This window comes from Carettochelys insculpta, chromosome 7 (genome assembly GCF_033958435.1).
Source record: "Carettochelys insculpta isolate YL-2023 chromosome 7, ASM3395843v1, whole genome shotgun sequence".
NCBI lineage: Eukaryota > Metazoa > Chordata > Testudines > Carettochelyidae > Carettochelys > Carettochelys insculpta.
This window is the reverse complement of record NC_134143.1, coordinates 47,790,844-47,813,027: the sequence shown is the minus strand read 5'-3', so window position 1 is coordinate 47,813,027 and position 22,184 is coordinate 47,790,844. Positions and strand designations below refer to the sequence as shown.

Here is a 22,184-nt window from a genome sequence, read left to right as displayed (position 1 = left end):
TTTTGACACTACATATCCTTTTTATATTGAGAGGTTTGAGGGCTTTTCCTCCATTTTTTAGATTTGTTTTGTTTTTATTACAGAAATTCATTATTCAATGAATTAATTATATATGGCATGAAATCTGTAAAACATGAATTTTCACAGGGCTTAATTATTTCAATGATGAATTACATTTTAGTAGGCCATACTGCTCAGCTATTTAGCTGTTGAAACATCAATATGAAAAAATTTCTTAAAATATAAATGTAATTAAATGTAATTTTAAAAAATCACTGCTTAGTTACTGTGATGAGGGGAATGATAACTTGTTGCCACGTGGTGATCTACTGAATAGTGCCTCCTTCTGGCAATTTCAGGGCTTATATACAGCTGGTTCAGCACACCCTTTCTCCTCCTGTATCTTTGCAGTTGTCCCGAGTTTTGGAATTACACTGCTTTATGACACAGGCCTCTGATCAGGTCACATTTGCTACGTGTACACTACAGAGATCTTTCAAAAGAAACCCTTCCAGAAGATCTCTTAAGAGAGAACTTCTTTTGAAAGAGAGCATCCACACAGCGCCCCCATCCCCTTTCGAAGGAATGGGTCAGGGATTGAAAAATCAGGTGCCATGAGGACTGCTCTTTTGGAAATAAGGGCCTGGAGAGCAGCTACATATATTGTCTTGCTAAAGAAGCTTTCACAAGAAGGCGGTCTTCCTGAAAGGGGAGAGGAAGAGCACTTGCGAAAGGAGTCCCATGTTCTTCCAATTTACTTGCTAGTGTAGACACCGTCATTGTGATTTCCCTTTTAGGACAGTCTCTCAAGGTCCCTCTCTGTAAGGAATGGCAGGGAGTCCTCTTGCCCATAGCCCAGATTATGTCACTCCCTCGGGGCCTCAGACAGTGGCACTCTGCAGTGGATGGTGGGGGAATCTAGCCCTGCCTTCTACTCTAGATTAAGGGCCCTACAGCGAGCTTTCAAGGTCTGCAGCTTTACCTTACTGCTCTTTCCCCTAGATTATTTCTTTCTATGCTTCCCCAAGCTTTCCATCTTCTAGTGTTCCTGGAGGTACTCTCCCTGTCTTTCTTCTCTCTTGCCTCAGGGAGAGAGTCTTCCGGTGGCAGCCTCCTGGCTTTATGGAAGCCCCACTCTTCCACCACAGGTGAGCTTTCTTCTAATTGGCACCCTCTGCACATCCTAAATCTCCAAGCATTTACAACATAATTGGCTGATTGGGCCTGCCTGGGCTATATCAGCTCTCTCAGGGACAGCGTGGAGAGTACACCCATCACACCAGCGTAATAGTGATGGCCAATATAACTGATTCTAGAGATTAGATTTAAGAAAACAATGTTAAGGTGGATAGCTTTATGGATATAACATACTCTGCTATTTTCTAACTTTTCTTGCAAATTATTTTGACAGTGCCTTACATAAACTTTATACAAGGAGAGAATGAAAGATCATTAATTACCAAGTTACTTTATAAATCATACATGAGACAAGTAAAATGTGATTGCCCCCAGGGTACACAAATTATGTTCTTTTAAAGATTTATATTTGTTTGAGAAGACTAAGTCATCCTTAATAAATGTCAATGCACTGATGTTTCTAACTGAAAAGCAGACTGTGTTGCAAAGCATGTCCTACACAGGGGATTATCTGTTTATTAGATTATTTTTTCCTTGATGCTTTTGCAGTCATTAAGTTCAGTGGAGAAATAGAAATGTAATTTTGTTCTTGACAGCAAAGGGCTACTTTTGACCAATTGACCATTTTTTTTGCAGCAAGGGAAGGAACTTTAATTTAACTTCAGTATCACATCCTCTGTGTATTTCAATAGAAGAGATAACACGTAGCCATTTTACAGGACTTATATGTTCTAGGTACATGACTAAAAATATGCAGCATCTAAGAAGGGTATAACTGGTGTAATCTGAAGCAAATTCAGCTCACTCCATTAATAGTTACATGGTAAGTTAGACTGCCAAACAGGTGTTCCTTGCATTAGCATTTATTGGAATATTTCTATAATTTTCTTTATTCACTCTCTAATTTTCTTTTATAATATGAAAGTGTGTACTTTATTAAAAACTATGGGAAAATGCATAAATATAATAGAACAAAAGCCTTAGACTTTGAGCAAAAGTCCCTGGATGTTAAGAGGAGTCCTTCCATTGACTTTCAGGGGCTTTACAATGGGCTTATAATGAGTAAGATCATCTAAAATGGACACCTGCATCCCCATCTCTTTGTTAACATATTCCATTAAATCCCTTTCTACTGCCTTTTACATACACAGATTGACAGCCTCAAATGTATGGGATCACTGATTAATGTCTGGTGAAATCCCAAATCTGTTTAGCGTGTTCAGACCCATGCTTTCAAGCTTGTCTGTTCTGAAGAAGCTACTAAATGCTCACAGGAGAAAATACCCATAAAAAGTAGTTTACTGTGAAAGATTGATAATGGGATTATTGCTTAGACACTCAAAGCTTGATATTTGATATCCTATCAGCCTTTCATTTGCAAGGAAAGCAACAATTGTCCTAGCCTGACATGTTTATCATTGCAAAGCTGAGCCAGTTATCTAAATGTGATAGCTCCTTGGTTTGATATTATTCTATCATGTCTCAGGTAATTCATGCAGAGCATGTTAGTGAAACTGTAAATCAAAATTTCTTATGGCAATTTCTGCTTCTTAAAATACTTCAGTATTTCACTTCTAGATGCCTTTTCTCCTAAAAGGTACATCTGGCATGATGTGAATTTGTTTTCAGCACATGTAAAATATGATTCCTCTGTATTTAGATTCTTCTGTAAGATGCTAACTGGCAACCAAAATGGGTACTTGTGGAGAACAAATAACCTCTGGTATAACTCCACTGACTTCAATGGTGTTACAGAGGGATGAGTTCAGTGCTGTTTTCATTTCAGTACACTGGCTCACCTACAGGAACTGAAAGTGCCTAGCATTTTGATTTCTGCAGTCAGTCTGTCCCAGTAGAATCTTGCCTTTTAAATTTTGGAAAGGAAAGATTTCTGACAATGTAAACACTTGGAAACTTCCCAAATACAGGTGAGCAAGTCCTTCCAGCTCTATTTCAAAGGCACTCATTTCTCTTCTTTACAGGAGTCACAATTGTTAACACAAACCATTCATCTGATAATTGAATTTGTACACTACAAATGATAACTGTACACTTTTAGTAAGTTTCTGATTGAGCTGCATTTGTTTGTGTTAACAAGTATGCCCCCACTCATAAAATTTTTTGGTATCTAGAAGAAACTGGAAGGTGCATCCAAATGCCAATTGTAGCCATCCAACTGGTACCTAATATTCCAAATATATATTATATAGTCCTTTTTGGGCCCTGTTCTGCAATCCTTCATGCCAATAATCCTCATTATTTTAAATCATTGTGACCACATCTGCACCTGCCACACTTCAGACAAGTTAAAGTTCCAGAATAGGGCCCTTTGTCTGGCAATATATTAAGAATGTTAGAGGATACCAAACCAAATAATGGAGGGGTAGCTGTGTTAGTCTGGATCTGTAACAGCAACGAAGGGTCCTGTGGCACCTTATAGACTAACAGAAAAGTTTTGAGCATGAGCTTTTGTGAGCACAGACTCACTTCATCAGATGCTTGTCTTGGAAATCTGCAGGGCCAGGTATAAATAAGCCAGAGCAAGGGTGGGGATAACAAGGTTAGCTCAGTCAGCAAGGTGAGGCTTACTACCAGCAGTTGATATGGGGGTGTGAACACCAAGGGAGGGGAAGCTGCTTCTGTATTTAGCCAGCCAGGACCAGACTCCAAAGAGAAATTTCTGAGCTACAATTCATCTGCAAATTCGACACCCACAGCTCAGGCTTAAACAAAGACTGAGAATAGCTGGCTAAATACAGAAGCAGCTTCCCCTCCCTTGGTGTTCACACCTCCAGATCAACTGCTGGTAGTAAGTTGCAGATTTCCAAGACCAGCATCTGAGGAAGTGAGTCTGTGCTCACGAAAGCTCATGCTCAAAACTTTTCTGTTAGTCTATAAGGTGCCACAGGACCTTCATTGCTGTTGCATACCAAATAAGGTATTTTTTAAGATAGCAATATTATCAAACTTACTTAGACAAATATATAACCATGGCTGCATTATGTGATCATTTGATACCTCTTGGGGTACCATGTACTAAGAGTTATTTTATTACCACCTGCCCCCAGTATGTGGATTTTGCTTTTTTCTGGTTGCTTAGGTCCGAAACATAGCTTGAATGACTGACAAGCTTTCTCCTTTGGGCTACTTCTTTTTCTTTGATAACAGAGGCACTCCTGCCATTATGTTCCTTCAGAGAATCCATCCAGCCCATGATCACTTGATACCCACAGAAACCAGAGATCTTCTGTTCTAAAAGGAACAATGTACCATAATTTTCCATTTTTACCATTGACCTGCACTTCTGCATTACCCATAGCAGTTGAGTTCTATTACAAAGCATAGGGATATTTATGTAAAAAAGAATAGAGGTTCAAATAAAAATCAGTGAAAAAGATGGAAACTAATGATTACATATAAAATATCTTAAAGCTTATTTAGTGTAGGTTCCCTCCAGCTTTATCAGCTGAGCCTGGGTGAGATCCATTTTTTTTTGTTTTGTTTTGTTAAGCAAACTTACTGTTTACTTTGTGGTGAGTGATGACAGGTTTCTTTGCACCCTTAAGTATATCAGAACAGAACATTGATATTTGCCTCATGGCAGGACTGCTCTCTCTCTCTCTCTCTCTCTCTCTCTCACACACACACACAGTTTTTCTCTGCTGCTTTCCTTTGCAAGCTCCCACCAGCTCTTCACTAGCACTTGACTTAAAATGCTAACAGATTCATAGGTTAACGCTACACTCATGCCTAGGGCTGGCAGCTTGATGCAAATGAACTGTCTCAAAAATGCAAAATGACTGCTCATTTGCATATCCGAGTGGCTCATTTGTATATTCACGGCAGAAACAAGCAGTGAAGACATGGTTCTGCCAGCAAAAAACTGCCTCTGTCACCAGCCCCTTATGCCTGGAAAAAAACACAGATAAGGTGCTGCCGACAAAGGGGGCTATCGCCAGCAGAACTACATCTTCACTGCTTGTTGTCTGCTGTGAATTTGAAAATGAGCCACTTGGATATGCAAATGAGCAGCCATTTTTGAATTTTCAAGACTGCTCATTTACATCAAGCTGTCTGCCCTAGGGGTGAGTGTAGCACTAGCCATAGTGTATCCAGAGCCAGCAGTAGACTCAGTGGGGCCCAGACCCAAGGAGCTGAAGCCCAGGCCCAAAGACAATCACTTAACTTAGCTTTGCCGGGCTCTTCCCAGGGGCCCCAGTTAATTGTCCTGCTCGCTATCTCATAATGCCAGCCTTAAATGTATGATGTACAGTACACAATACCCTCTACTTCTGGAGAGAAGTGTCTCCCACTCCCTGTCTGAAAGATGCGCTACTTCTGAGTGACCTGTTTTTAGTTATGAACTTAGAGAACGTAATTTTTAGTATATACACATTCTCCATACATCCATTCACTAGAGTTTCAATGACCGGTTTGACACAGGGTTTCATGAGAAACCTTATATGACATTGGTTTGAGAAATTCAGAGGATCTCTGCACCCTGATATATCCCAGTGCCCTCTGCCAATTGGCACCCGGAGATTCTTCATTCACAGAGTGTAACTGATGAACTCACCAAGCGCTAACAGTACTTTGTTCTTAATCATCTTCTACTGTAAGTCTAGCAGATGCCAACCAACAGTGGGTGAGATTACACTATAGAGGGCCATCCAATCCAACACAGATTTACAGTACTTTCTCTTCAAAGTAAATAGGATTGTGGGGATCAAGTTCAATTCAGACTTTATCCCCATATTTTTGTAAAGCATAAGAATATTGTAATTACAAGGAAGTAGCTAAGATTTGAGTTTCAAGCTCTTCTGTGAATTGACTCTCATTTGTGCATTTAAACCAAGCTGAATAAAAGTTGTAGCTCTATAAATGCATGGATCATTTAAAAATGAGACTTCAACCTAATACACCAATTAATAATAATAATTATACTTTCCTCAGGATTAAAATACACAAACCCACATATATCACAAGCCATCAAATCTTATTCCTACTCATTTAACAAAAAAATTCACAAACTGCATATGATTCAGATTGAATAAAAGTAACTACATGGTATCATAAAGAAAATCTCTTACCTGGAAAAGGTGAAGTCAAAACGGGTATTTTGACAGGTGACAGTGTGAGCACATGGCAAGGTTGGATACTTGTAGGTGATGGTCCCTGAGGTGCTTCTGAATCTATGGACACCATAGCAGCTGCTGCTGCTGCTGCAGCTAATGCAATTGTCTGACTACTGCCCACTTGTTTAAGGCTATTCTGGCAACCACCTATGGAAAAATTAAATAAAGTTTGTTTTATTTTACTCTTAAATCAAACATTTGTTGGCAAGTAAAGACACACACGCTATAAAAGCATTTTTACGCTTCCTACATTACACTGTAAGAAGGCACCAAGATCTCTTTTTTATTATTGTAATATCAGAAGTTTACTCCTCTACTGACTTCACATCCATACATCCAATTTAACTTAATAGGACACTCAAGATGCATCAGAACTCTACGTTAATATGTTGGAGAGGTAGGTGTCATTTTAGACAGTATAAAAGACTCTTCACATGCTGATTTGCCCAAGGTCACACAGAATGTCTATCGTTGAGCCAGAAATTAAACCCAGAGTTCTCGAGTTGCAGGAGAGTGCCTTATCCACAGGACCACCCCTCCACCCTTTAACTCAGGGGTTTTGTGCCATGTTATAAATATCCTTGCATAGTACACCTTAAAACAAGAAGCTCATGTTTTCATGCTTTCAAATACAGGTCCTAACATAAAGGAATGGTGTGTGTGTACTTACCAAGGGCATAATTTGAAAACAAGATCTATACTGTAACTTAAGCATGCAGTTATTACAATCAAATGAAGAGCTTTGGATTGGGGGGACATTATAGAAGAAGCTACTGGCACTTGCCTCACTGTAGGCCTAGGAGAAAGAGCACTGAACTATGAAAATATCCAGAATTCTAGTCTCCCTGAAAGGTGTTAATTCTGTGTGTACTTTACTGCCCTTAAAACTCAGCAAGGTCTCACAAAGGTAGATATCTTTTACAAATAAGATAACCAAGGGGTACCAGGGGGTCATTTCTGGCATGACCATGAATAGAACTGAGGTATCTAAAATGGCAAGTCTTATCCACTTCACTAAGCTACTTTTTTGTATCAATGTGCTAAATATTTGTGGTTGGCAGTGATATCTGTAATTACTAGGGTCACAGAATACTGCACGTGTTCTACATTCCAGTATTTCCTGACTTTGAGTGCTTCACTTTGCAATCCAAATCATTACCTATATCTATAGGATTATTCTCCTATAATTATAGTCATGTAACTACCATCAAGGTTGCCAAGTCACATGTCCATAGAAACTCTGTCACTGGAAGTGCTCTATCCACAGCGAATCCCACTGTTTTCAATGGAAGTTCCCAAGGGCCCAAAGAGACGAATGCATCCCGTATAAAGTAACATTTACCTTTTAAGTATAACAAGTGCAGTGGAAGACCTTTAGAGCTCAATCACGGCTAAGTATGTTAAATAAACAAGAAAATTAGTAGTAGAAATCCAAAGAAGAAAACCTAATTTGACAAACACCAGCTGTTACCCTCTCTGCAGTGAGCTATGTATTCAAAAATTAAGCAATCATTAGCTGATTATGTCATTTAGCAAATGTTTGCAGTTTATGTGGAAATCCTTTAGGCAATAAGAGCCAACTGGTAATTCTGCAAAAATCACTATTTGATCAGAGCTGTCACTTTAGGCATTTCACAGGTTTATAGCATTTCTTTTGCCAAATGAAATTGGAGACTAAATGGACCCTTAGGACCAGACCCTGGTATCTCTTGTGGCCATTTCCCATCTGCTTACTGACATGAACCACCTGTAACACTGGCAGATATGGCTATCTAGGGATGTTTTTGGCATGGGAGAACCCAAGGATGGAATAAGGTCTACCTATAAGATACTGGGCTATATCTTTCCTGATCCCCATTGGAGTGGATGTGGCCAAGATAAAAGGACAAAGGTCAGTGCCCTCTGTGTTCCAGTGATTTCTGGCTGCTAGAAAAGTCCATTACATCCTGGAGCTATGCAGAGACTGCTCTGTATTATGCCTCCTGGTTAAGTGGGGCCAAATCAGGGGAGACAAGGTGGTCTTATACCAACACACGTATGCTCCACTTCACCACTGGTCTGCTCTAGGAACAGAAGGGTCATTTCTGAAACTGTGTCCCTTGCTTTTTAGTATGTTATGCTCCCATAAATTTCTAACAAGATAAAGTAAACCAGAGGTGAAATCTAACACAGACAGTAAGAGGAATCATTCCACTCAAGTCAACAAAATTGTTCTCAGTTACATCTGTAATAAACTAGACCCAATGACTTTTGATACAAGTTGCACTTGCAAATGTTTAGAATTTAGTTAAACAGGAGAGTGGGTCACATGGCTAAAGAGATTTCCTTTAGTATATATATGGTTTCTAAATTTGTGCTTCCCTCTTTTTCAGTCTTCGTTTTCAATGCAGTTATGAGTATTTTGCCAGAAAAATAGGCTTCAGAACATTAGTAATGCATATCATAGACACACAGTAGGCATTTAAAGTAATTGATATTATTCCTGATGTAATTGTCAGGACCAAAGTATATTCTATTTAGAAACAAAACAAAACAAAAAACCCCCACAACCACCACATATATAAACATACAACCTTGTTACTACAACAAGCACATAGGCCAGAGGAACAGTAGCAGCCATTGACACTAAGTCTTAGATATTTCAGCCTGCACTAAATGAAAGAAAGATAGATTACATCTTCTGGGAAAAAACTGAATTATTCAAAAACAGGAAGTCAAACCATCTGATGACAAGAATTTTGTTTTTCTCATATTTCCTTCTGGAATCACTTGAGCCTATGGGTTTATTTAATCAAATCCTCATCAGTGGTCTGCCCATCAGTGGGTGGGTGGCAACTGGGGGGCGAGAGGGAAGAAAGAGAGAGAGAGAGAGAGAGAGAGAGAGAGAGAGTGTATTTCCAGGTCCAGGGATTTTCTACTGTCATCAGACACAGAAACAGAAAAAAAAAAATCCTAACTATTCATGGACTCTGACCAAAAGAAAAAAGAAAAAAAAGAGACCATTCAATCAGTTTCCCAAAGGGCTATTATTAAGCATTCTCTTCTAGCATGATTCTGCATTTTTTAAAAAAGGATTCTTTATGCAATATAAAGATATAATTCTCAACATGGGTGAAGGAAAGAAACAAAACAACAGTATAAGCACTAGAATAGGCCTGCTAGTATATGCTCAGTATGCCCTATATGACGTGCGATAAGGATTCATCACCAAATTTCAGCCACTAATTTTGAACCATTAGCTTCCCTAGCCCAAGCTGAGTACTGAGGGATAGTGTGACATGAATGTTGATCCATGCCACGAACCTTGCCATGGGCACACCTAGGTGAATCTACTGAAGTGCTGGAAGTTCTAAGGACTTGAGCCCTTTGTTAAAATTTCACCAATCAATAATACATTTTGGTGATTTTGCTGCCTTTAACAGAGCTTGCTGTCTCTCAGGACCATATTAAACCATTACTGGCAGAAAGAACATATCTCAGAATACCAATACCTCTTTCAGATAAAGCTTTCTTCTGTGGAAAGTATCACACTGTGGCTGAGAGCAGTTATTTAAAAAAAATTCCTAGAATCACAGAGATAAGGTCAACATTCCTATACTTTAAGACTTCAATAATGTTCTATGCTGCCATCAGTATGTGTCTGAGAAGCAAAGTCCAGTGTTTTTCTATGAAGTTCATGCCTAAGAAGTTTCATTTTACCTAGAGATGCTTGCTTATCACAGAGGATTTCTATTGCAGTGTGAAAACACATGCATGCATTGCACAGGTCTTCTCCACACCTCCTTACAATCAGACATAGGTCATCCCACGATAAGCTATTTAGCACAGATTAAGGGGAAAATATTTGTGGGAGCCATTTGTTAAAAAGATCACAGTGCACTTATGTGTGAAACAACTGGCGAACAAGATAGCAGAGGCAGCCATAAAGACATAAACAAGAAGGGACAAGAAAATCAGCCAAATGTTAAACCAAACAAGGGATTGGGTAGATAACCCAGGTTCCACCACAGTCCATCTGACAGTTCAGACAACCTGAATTTCTTGCTACAATTCACGCATGGTGTATTTAAGACTGAACCACTACTCCTAAAATCCCTACTCTACAACTCTGAAGGCTGCTCCTATCCAGCATCAGGAGACACACTACAGAACAAATCATTCACAGATTGCACTCTGCGTATGTCATGAATTATTACACTTTTTTCCCCTCCACAGTAGCACACACTTTCCATTCCCATTGACTTTTTCCTGACATAGATAATGAGACAGGATTCTACTTGCAAGCCCAATATTCTCCCCAACCTCACGTTCCTTTTAGGATTTCTTTTTTCTTTTTTCCTGTAGCCATAAAGTACATAGCAGAATTTGCTTTCTTGCTACACTCATCCCTTGTTATATCAGCACAATTGATTCCCTACTTTCTGCTCGTAGGTGAAAACTCATAAGACAGACACTAAATTCCCATTAAAATACATGTAAAAGTCTCTGATTCATTCCAAGGGCTCATAACTCAGCGGAGTGGCCGCATGTGGTGCTGCTTTTGAAAGGTAAGTGAACTTTGGGTTGGAGGTAGGTTGGAGATAGTTAAATGCTGGGGGCAGTCTGGGGCCATGAGAGGGAGGGAGCATTAAAACCTGGTGGTGAGATTGGTCCGTGGGGTGGACAGGGAGGTTAAGGCTGTGGCAGGTTGGGTCTATGGGGAGGGTGGGGTGTTAAGGCTGCAGTGGGTTGGATCCATGAGGCGGGGGGTGGGTGGGTTCTGGCTGCTGCAGGTTGGGTCCATGGGGCAAGTGTGAGGGGGAGGTAAGGCTGCTGCAGATTGGGTCCATGGGGAAGGTGGGGGGTTCAGTCCACAGCAAGTTGGGTCTGTGAAGCTGGCATGGTTTCAGGCTGCAGTGGGTTGGGTCTGTGGGGATGGCAGGGGGATTCAGGCTGAGGTGGGTTAGGTCTGTGGGGCCAGCGGGGGGTTCGGGCTGCTGCAGGGCCAACAAGGGGGTTCAGGCTGCGGCAGGTTGGGTCTGGGGGGTGGTGGGGAAGGCTCACATTAGCAGGGGGGAGTTCACTCATCTAGTGAACAAAAGTAGGTATAAGTGTCCCTCTTTTTAGCAAGTAATTGTAAGTAAAGTACTCATTTAATGAGGGTTGAGTGAATTACCAAACAGCTAAAGCCATTATATTTTTTTCTCTAGGATCAACACAAAGGGCTCTTTTTTTTTAACAGAACAGAAATAAAGATTTTGGATGACATAGATAAGTTCAATCCTGTCTGAAGATGGCAGTTCCAGCTCTTGTTTATAAAATGTTCTCTGTACTATAGAATCACAATGTGCAAATTGACTGATTAAGATGTTCTTTAGTGCTATTAAGACTGTCTATGGACCTTCTAAGCCAAGGACCACCCTTTGCTCTCATCAGGTCAAAGACAAAGAGGGCATCAACAAAAAATGGCGAGAACACTTTAGCAACCTCTTTAACAGACCATCGACTGTGAATAATAAAGTCCTCAATGAAATTCCACACCAACCTGCCCTGACATATCTTGACTTTCCGCCCACTATATATGAGATTAAGAAAGCTGTTAGCCAAATGAGTTCAGGAAAAGCTCCTGGGAAAGATGGGATACCAGCAGAGATATATAAAGTGGCAAGTCCAGCAACACTAGCAGCGTTCCATAGCGTGATCATCAGCATCTGGGAGGATGAAAACATACCACAGGACCTCCGTGATGCTATTATTGTCTCCCTTTTCAAGAATAAAGGCAGCAAAGCAGAATGTGGAAACTACAGAGACATATCCTTCCTCTCCGTTGGAGGGAAGATCGTCGCCCGCATCATCTTGAACCGCCTAATAGCCAGTATTTCCGAGGCACATCTACCTGAAAGTCAATGCGGTTTTCAACCTGGCCAGAGCACAGTCGATATGGTGTTTGCCGTCAGACAAATACAAGGAAAGTTCATTGAACAGAACATGCACCTGTATGCTGTCTTCACAGATCTGACAAAGGCGTTTGATACCATCAACAGGGAAGCCCTTTGGACCTTTCTAATATGACTTGGCTACCAAAGAAAATTTGTCCAGATTATACGCCTTTTCCATGATGACATGACAGGCTAAGTACTGTCTAATGGAGCCACGTCAGCCCCCTTCAACATCACCAATGGCATGAAACAAGGATGTTCTTGCTCCTGTCTTATTTAACCTGTTCTTTGTATGAGTCCTTAACCATGCAATGAAAGATCTGGACTGAGGTATACACTTGAAATACCGGCATGATGGTTCATTTTTTGACCTCCGTCGCCTGAACGCAAAGACTAAGACAGTGCAGAAACTCCTTTCTGAGGCACTCTTTGCCGATGACTGTGCCCTTATGGCTTATACTGAAAACGATCTTCAGCACGTTGTCAACAAGTTTGCTGAGGCCTTGCAACTTTTCGGACTATCTATCAGCCTCGGAAAGACAGAAGTTCTCCATCAACCTGCACCTGGATCAAACGCTCCTGTCCCGAGTATCTCCATTGACGGCACTCAGCTTAAAGTAGTGGAGAACTTTAAATACCTGGGTAGTGTCATATCCAGTGATGGATCACTGGATAATGAGATCAACGCGCTAATGTCCAAAGCGAGCCAGACACTTGGCTGTTTGCGTGTCAAAGTTCTAAACCACCATAACATCCAGATGTCAAAAAAACTGCTTGTGTACAGAGCTGTTGTTCTCTCATCTCTTTTGTATGGGTGCGAAACATGGACACTATATAGGCATCACATCAAGCAGCTCGAAGCATTCCACACGCGCTGCCTCCATAACATCATGAAAATCCGCTGGCAAGACAAAGTGCCTAATCTTGAGATCCTCGAGAGAGCCCAGATGACAAGCATCGAAATGATGATTATGAAGTCACAACTACGTTGGACTGGTCATGTCAGCCGCATGGATGCCAACAGAATCCCTCGCCAGCTTCTGTATGGTGAACTCTCCCAGGACATCCAGCATATAGGTCATCCACAGAAACGCTACAAGGATACCATCAAAGCCAATCTGCAGTACAGCAGTGTCAAACCTAGGGACCTTGAGGATGCCACCAGTAACAGAACACAGTGACGTGCAACAGTCAGAAATACTGCATTGCCTTTGAGGAAGACTGCTGCCAGCATCTACAAGAGGCACGCGAACAACATCACAGTGCATCAGCGATGCACAACCCACAGATTGCAAACTTTCCATGCACCATCTGCGGCAAAATGTGCACCTCTAGAATTGGCTTATACAGTCACTAGAGGGCACACCATAAGACCAATAACAGATGATCTGCACAGATTTGTCATCATCGGATTGATGGACTACCATTAAATGTTCTGCACTTTTACAGGCATGCCATCCTTTTTATTTAATTCTTCTAACAATGGACTTTTTGAAAGATCTTGCCCATAAGAGCTACAGAAAAAATTCAAACCACCAAATCAAATCATCCAGAAAGGTGAGTAAATTCAGTGATCCAAGGAGCAGAGGTTCTGGAATTGGGTGAGCAACAAGTGCCACAGGGGCCTGACGCAGTTTGCTAGGATTAGCCACTGGAACGCAGTCAGACGCTGTATTTACAAGAACAGTGAGAAGTCCTCTGGCACCTTATAGACTAACAGATATACAGAACATAAGCTATCATGGGCAAAACCCATGAAAACTTATGCTCCAATATATCTGTTAGTCTATAAGGTGCCACAGGACTTCTCATTGTTTTTGCTGATACAGACTAACACTGCTACTCTTCTGATGTTTATTTACAAGTGCATCTGCAAGCATGGCAGCTTTCAGCTCCAGTTGGCCATGGATCACCATCCCCAGCCAAAGGGAGATGTGGGAAGTAATGCAGAACAGGACACCAATTCCCACAGCTCCCATTGGTCAGGAACAGCAATCCACAGCCAACAGGAGATGCAAGAGAAGGTATCTGCAGATGCAGAGGTAAACGAAGCAACTGGCAGCCCTCCAGGGGCTTACTCAGATGAACCACGTACAGCCCATGGGCTGCTTACTGCCCACCCCTGTGTTGGAACAATTTTTATAGTGGAGTGCCCAACAGCCACTGAACCAAACTGTAACCCCTGTTTATAGTGCAAACCTTTTCAAGCCAGGGGGTCAGGCAACACCTCCAGTGTACATAGTTTCTGTACTTATGTCAAGCAGTTTAAAGTATTTTGGAATACTTTCGTCATCTAGAAGGGTTGGTATAACTTTAAAATATAGCAGTATAGTTCTCCTTGCAACTTGCTTTCTATCTGTCCTTTAGGATAGGTGAAATATATGGGTTTTGCTTTTAATTTGTGTTGCAGATTCCCACTCATAATCTTTTTTATTATAATTAAGTGCCTCACAAAGACTATCTTCTCTTATTAAAATGACATCTTCTTTGCTTTGATGAGAAATGAGTCAGATTTTAACCCTGCAGTCCTTCCTACTGCACCACATTGTCAAAAGACTACAGTCTAATACGTATAGAACAGTGTTTCAATGCATGTGTGTCTGTCTACATTCAATTCCTCCCTAATGAAAAGCTCGGTTATCTGGCACCTGGGTAACTGGCACATTGTGTTAACCCATGTGCTGCAAGCCACCTAACTGGCTGGGACTGGCTGCCAGGGAGCCGGTTACCCAGCTGGTAGCAATGGGGCTAGTGGAGTGGAGCCATTGGCTCTACATCAATATCCAGCACATTTAATAATCCAGCACCCCCACTTCTCTGGGGTGCCAGATAATAGAACATTAGCTGTAGTGTTAATAGTTTTTTTTTTAACTACAGAACAGTTGATACATCTTACAACTCAAAAACATTTCTACATTTTTTCCCTGTAACATATTTTGTACATATGTTAAATATAATATGGGGAAAATAGCAAGTCTGAAACTTGTAGGAAAGTGAAAAACATTGTGAAACTGGTAAATCTTCATGTATAAATTATACTTAAAATAATTTAAAGCATTTATTTTTCAAACCTTGTAAATATATTTATACCAAATGAAAACTGTATAAAACTAAATACAACTTAATTCCCTTTGGAAGCAAAAATACACCCATTTTGTAAAGATACAGATTTATACCTTTAATTCATAAAACTAATTTTCAGTAATTTATTGAACATATATTTCCTTGTTTGTTTAGTAGCTTGATCCCCTCTCAGAGCTCTGACCACATATAGAATGACATCATGTGGCCATGTCATCCTTCTCATTTTTTTAATTTACTAAGTAATTGTACTGCAGAATCTACCCTTTCATTTAACAAGGGATTATGTACATCATTTTTGATTGTTCAGATACCTTTAAAATGTGAATTTCAAGAGATGCACTGATGTTTGCCTGATATCTATAAGAAGCTTGAAACAGGAGCTCTGAAAGGTCTGAGCTGACCCATTCTTGCCAACTGAAGCCTTAGGGCAGACACGGGAGTTATTCCACAGAAAGGAGTAGCATGTTGTTGTGCAGCCTCTGGAGCAACCCTGGAGGGAATAAGCTGTGACCTGTCATAGCATAAGCTCCCTCCCTGTCAAACTATGTAACTATGCTGCCAGAGATGCTGAGGGCTCAGAGTCAAAGTTTAGACTCATAGAATCACAGGGTTGGAACAGACCTCAGAAGGTCATCAAGTCCAACCCACTGTTGAAAGCAGGACCAATCCCAACCAAATCATCCCATCCAGAGCTTTGTCAAGCCAGGATTTAAAGACCTCTGGAGAAGGAGATTGTACCACCTCTCTAGGGCTACATCTACACTAGAAGCATCTGTCTACAGAAATTACTGTTGGAAGAGATGTTCTGACAAAATTACTTTCAACAGACCTGTCTACACATAAAAGCAGATCACTAGTTTGATCTGTTTTGTCAATAAAGGCGCCTCCCGGAGCACCTAAAAGATTTTTGACAACAGTTTCTGTTAACAAAATGCATTTTGTATGTAGATGCTCCACAAGTTTTTGTGACAAAACCCCAGTTTTGTCTACAAAACACTCTAGTGTAGATGTAGCCTAGGTGACCCATTCCACCCACTCCTATCCACTCCTGGCCATCTGTACAACATGGAGCCTGTGGCACCCCTGCCCCTCTGCTCAGAAAACAAAGGTATGTTGTGGCAGTGGGCATGAATACGGTGGTATGTTAAAATCCCCCCAACTCCCTTGAGCTGGAGTGCAGGATAGGCTATAATTGGACCCTTAAATAGACTCTTTTGATGATAACATTATTAACTATACAATTACTTATTGTTTAAGCAGAAAAATCAAGCTACAGTCCTCTGACATTGTTGGATGTAGTGATTGATCCTGAGGTACAGTATAACAGGACAAGTAGTTTCCATCAATGATTCCAGAGGTGAGAAATACAATCCTGTCCCAAATGTCCAAAACCTGAAGCTAGTGTCACCCTTCTAAAAGGGAGAGGGGAAAAAATGAGACATATCCTCCCCACCACTACCAAATGACTCCTGGAGTCAGAAGGCAAACTGATTCCCCTCATCTTCCTGAATGTCAAAGGCCCTTACTGTCTGCTACCCAATGACAAAACTCCTTGCTTTCACCTGACACCTGCGCACCACATTCTTATATTTTTGAGTACAAAGGTCTTGGGCAGAATGAAAAGTATTATAATCATGAGGCCTGCATAAAATAATTGACTGTATTATTAGAGTAAACATACACCACAGATATTATATGGACTGGAATGAGAAAGGGCGTTTGGGCCTTTCAGGTCAAAGTGTCATCAGTCTGGGGATTCTATCACAAAAAATAATGTCTTCAACACACACTAATATAGTAGATGGAAAAGAGCCAACCCCACCTGCAAAATATCACATACTTCGAACATATGATGATGATACCTCCTGAGCTAACTGCACCTCTGACCATAAGTGGCCTCCTTTAGGGCACTCCACTAAGGTTTCTGGCTACCACATTTCACTGGGGAGGATTGCATGAGTCTCTCCTTCTGGCCCTGGATGTAGCCTGCTGATTTCTGCAACTCACTGTGATTATTTGAGCACAGGCAGTCCAATTCTGTCAGGGGTAATGACTGGTTTAATTAGTGACTAACCAGCTTTCATAAAGCAGAATAATATTTATTCAGTGCTACAAATACAGAGTTTCTTGAAGTATCTTTTGAAGATATAACTATTTTAAGTTTGTGTGCCATTATGGGCTAGGCATGGTACATGATTTCATGGTGCAGAGTTGCAACACTTCCTACAGGAAGTAACAACAGTAGGGAAGGATAAGGCAAATTCTCTGAGGCTGTAACACAAACAAAGTCCCATCAGGTGGAAATTGATTCTCCAGAGACAAAAGAAGGTATTTGGATAAACAGCTTGAGTTTAAACTAACTAAGCCCTGCCTTCTGAGCCAGCAAATGGACAGGAACTTCTGTTCAAGGTATAATCACAACCTTTAGGGAAGGGATAGGAGAACATGACCTACTCCAGTCCCAGAATACTGATAGGTGACTTCTGATAAACATTGCTACATAAAAGTGAACAACTTATTTTATTTGAATATGTTTTCTGTGTAATGTTTTAATCTGAAGAATAGATGTGATTGCTTAGAAAGAGCTATGTGATAAACTATAATTGTAGGAACCACACTGGTCATAGCCTTCAGAAAGAAAATAAGGTACAGATGCTTGCCTTAAAACCTCCAGTCAGGAGGGAGTGAAATGTGAGTCTCTAACAATGAGAGGCGATAGTTGGGAGCTAGAAACCTGCAGGTATGTGTCCTCCAAGGTCTACTGAAGGAAACTACCAAGGCCAGGGATCATCCAGTGACATTAATAACCAACAAGTTTAAAAACAAACATATGGAAGTACTTCACACAATGAACAGGTAACTCATTGCCAGGGAATGTTGTGAAGGCCAAAAGTATAACTGGGTTCAAAAATGAAAAATACAAGTTCATGGAGGATAGGTTTATAAATGGTCATTATCCAAGATGTTCAGGGATGCAACTCTTTGCTCTGGAAAACCCTAAGCCTCTGATTCACAGGAGCTAGGATTGGATGACAGGGATGGATCCTTCAATAAATTATTCTGTTTTCTTCACTCCCTCTGAGGTATCTAGCACTATCCAGGGTCACAAGACAGGATACCAAGTTAGACAAACCATTCATCAGACTTAGTATGGCCAGTCTTATCATAGAATCATAGAATCATAGAAGAGTAGGACTGAAAGGGACCTCGAGAGGCCATCAAGTCCAGCCCCCTGCCCTCATGGCAGGACCAAGCATTTTCTAGACCATCCCTGAAAGCCATCTATCTAACCTCTTCTTAATAGCTCCAGTGATGGAGATTCTACCACCTCCCTTGGCAATTTGTTCCAGTGTTTGATCACCCTGACAGTTAGGAACTTTTTCCTAATGTCCAACCTGAACCTCCCCTGCTGCAATTTCAGTCCATTGCCTCTTGTTCTATCCTCAGAGGCAAGGAAGAACAAGTTCCCTCCCTCTGCCTTATGACACCCTTTTAAATACCTGAAAACTGCTATCACGTCCCCCCTCAATCTTCTCTTTTCCAAACTAAACAAGCCCAATTCTTTCAGCCTTTCTTCATAGGTCATGTTCTCGAGACCTTTGATCAGTCTCGTTGCTCTCCTCTAGACACTCTCCAATTTCTCCACATACTTCCTGAACTGTGGTGCCCAGAACTGGACACAATACTCCAGCTGAGGCCTAACCAGCGCAGAGTAGAGCGGGAGAATGACTTCTCATGTCTTGTTCACAACACACCTGTTAATGCATCCTAGAATCATGTTTGCCTTTTTTGCAACAGCATCACACTGTTGACTCATATTTAGCTTGTGGTCCACTATAACGCCCAGATCCCTTTCTGCTGTACTCATTCGTAGGCAGTCCTTTCCCATTCTGTATGTGTGACACTGATTGTTTCTTCGTAAGTGGAACACTTTGCATTTGTCCTTATTAAACTTCATCCTGTTTACCTCAGCCCATTTCTCCAGTTTATCCAGATCCTTTTGAATTATGACCCTATCCTCCAAAGAAGTTGCAACCCCTCCCAGCTTGGTATCATCTGCAAACTTAATAAGTGTACTTTCTATGTCAATATCTCAATCGTTAATGAAGATATTGAACAGAACCGGTCCTAAAACAGACCCCTGCGGAACCCCACTAGTTATACGTTTCCAGCTGGATTGAAAACCATTAATAACTACTCTCTGGGTACAGTTATCCAGCCAGTTGTTCACCCACCTTATAGTAGCCCCATCTAAGTTGCATTTGCATAGTTTATTGATAAGTATATTATGTGAGACCGTGTCAAATGCTTTACTGAAGTCTAGGTATACCACATCCACCGCTTCTCCCTTATCCACAAGATTCATTATTCTATCGAAGAAAGCTATTAGATTGGTTTGACATGATCTGTTTTTAACAAAGCCATGCTGGCTGTTCCCTAGCACCTTACCACCTTCCAAATGCTTGCAGATGATTTCTTTAATTACCTGCTCCATTATCTTTCCTGGCACAGAAGTTAAGCTGACTGGCCTGTAGTTTCCCAGGTTATTCTTGTTCCCCTTTTTATAAATGGGTACTATCTTTGCCCTTTTCCAGTCTTCTGGAATCTCTCCCGTCTCCCACGATTTACCGAAAATGATTGCTGAAGGCTCAGATACCTCTTCTGTCAGCTCCTTGAGGATTCTAGGATGCATTTCATCAGGCCCTTATATACAGGGGAAGTTGCCCTGAAACTGTGACTTTCAGAACAAAAAAGCATGTCAGAGAAAGTACATAGTTTACTAAGTAGTGACTAATATACTCCACAACAGCTCACAGGACCTGTCTCTTTCTTGGCCACAGCCTCACGTCAGAGCTCTGAGCAAGTGTGAGTGACTATCTTGTTAAGACAAGTGGAACCAGTCTGTCCATTATTACCAGGAAGAAAAGCTTCAAGAATGACTTATCACCTGTACTGCGTTAGCATTGTGGATTTGCATTAACTTTCCCATTGACTTTAGTTTCTGCAAGTAGCACCCTTTGTTTCACCCATTGAGCCAGGAATGCAATCACTAGCCAGTCAATAAAGATATATAGAACACGCATAAAGCTAACACAACAGGCTTTGAATTTTCCAAGTTTCCAAAGCATCACACCACATGATCACATTAACCTGTATTCTGGACCAAGAGAACCCAGTGACCAATCTCACATTGCCCTCAGTGGGACAAACATTTCCTTGTGGACAGTAACCAGATTGTGGGGGTGGGTGTGCTCAGAGGTGCATCATGCAACTGCAGGTTTATCATGGTAATTTCCCAGATTTTATAAAATTCAGAGGAGTTATTGTGTGTGCCAAGAAAGCAAGACAGGACATTTGATGCACTTACTACCGTCACTATTTGTGTAGTGATAATCTTAAATAATGTTATTGTGGTTTTGTTTAAAACTGTGCCTTCTAGGTGGTGAGGTAGTTTAATGAAACTGCACAGAAGAAACCAGAGCACCGGATCTTCTCCCATGGAGCAATTTGTGTAAGTTTACAAAAAGAAAAAAAGCTGTTTAGCTCCCTAAGTAAATTGATATTTAACTTAAAGTGATCCTTTACAGTACAAATCCATTGTCTAACTGACCCTCAAAGTGTTAAGAATGAGTATTTCCCAACTGATAAGCTGTTCCGGAATATTGTCCCAAATTAATATAAAAACTTTTCTGTAGGAGGGAGGAGGACAGAGTAAAGCATCCTGCACTTACATCATACGTATTCTGATCTTTAAAAATGCAAGGAAAGATGCATAATTACTTCCTGTTTTATTTCAATGTAGCACTCTGGTGACTATTTCCTTTCTGCCTTTTCTTGTAATATTCAAGATACATGAATAATAATCCAAAAATGGCCCTAATCAGATGAGTTTTACCAGTTATGGTTATCCAGTTGGGGCTGAAGCAGCCTCCCATCCCACCATGGGCAGGGGATGCTCCAGTCTGGCCAAAGAAGCCCTCATCCACACTGGCCCAGGATGCTCCAGCTCAGCCAGAGCAGCCCTGATCCATGGAAGATGCAGGATGTGCTACGGGCACTCCATCCAAACCAGTTGCCACTGCTCCCCATTTAATCTGTGAACCAGTTAAAGTTTAACTGGTTAACTAAATACATGAGATTTTACATCCCTAATTCCTATGCAACATGTCTATTCATTTTTATGTAGTGTCAATGAGTGCCTTAGGTGATTTCTGAAGAGAACATTGTGTTTTTGCCAACCACAGGTACATGGGAACCCTACAGATTGATTTCCATAAAGTGTGACAAAAAGGTGAGATCAAGTCTAAATAGGCTTATGGGCAAGGGGGGCTCACAGCTCCAGGAGGGCCCCGAGCAGCTCCATGCCCCAGAAGGGGTGGTGCCTTGGGTGGAAGGGATGGGGCAGGATGCATCCAGTCCTCAGCACTGCATGCAGCACAGCGTGAGCCACCCCTGCATCGCCTCCCCCCCAGCCCTCAGAGCTGTGCAGTGCGTGCAATGCAGCACTCTGGTGACTATTTAAAGGGCCCGGGACCCTGGCCACTGTCGCTGTGGTACCACTGCCCCCTTTTCCTCCCCTCCCCAGTCAGTGGGCCTGTTTATACTGATATTCCACAGAAGCTGAGCTTCTTGGACAAAAGGTGACATTTGCTGTATGATTTTTCACACAAATGAAATATTTTACTGTAGTAAACAACATCGAAGCACCCAGTCTTCATGTAGCTCATTTAATATAATAGTGTTGATTAACTGTTGAAAGACTGAACATGGTGGTGATCCTGATCATCTTCTGAAGTCTCAAAGAATAAAAGAACTCCTTTCATTTTTGCTGTTGCTTCCGCTGCAGCTGTTTGTAGCACAACACTGCAGATGTCCTGGCTACCATGCCAAAACAAGGGAAAAATCTCAG

The 22,184-nt window shown here is 41.2% G+C and overlaps 1 protein-coding gene across 1 annotated transcript in view; it reads right to left on the bottom strand.

Annotated features, from left to right (window-relative positions):
• Positions 1 to 22,184, bottom strand: part of TCERG1L (transcription elongation regulator 1 like) — a 255,087-nt gene that overhangs the window by 218,613 nt on the left and 14,290 nt on the right. Inside the window, exon 4 of the mRNA XM_074999747.1 lies at positions 6,228 to 6,419. Coding sequence (XP_074855848.1) covers positions 6,228 to 6,419 — 192 coding nt within the window. The remainder of the gene's footprint in view (positions 1 to 6,227; positions 6,420 to 22,184) is intronic.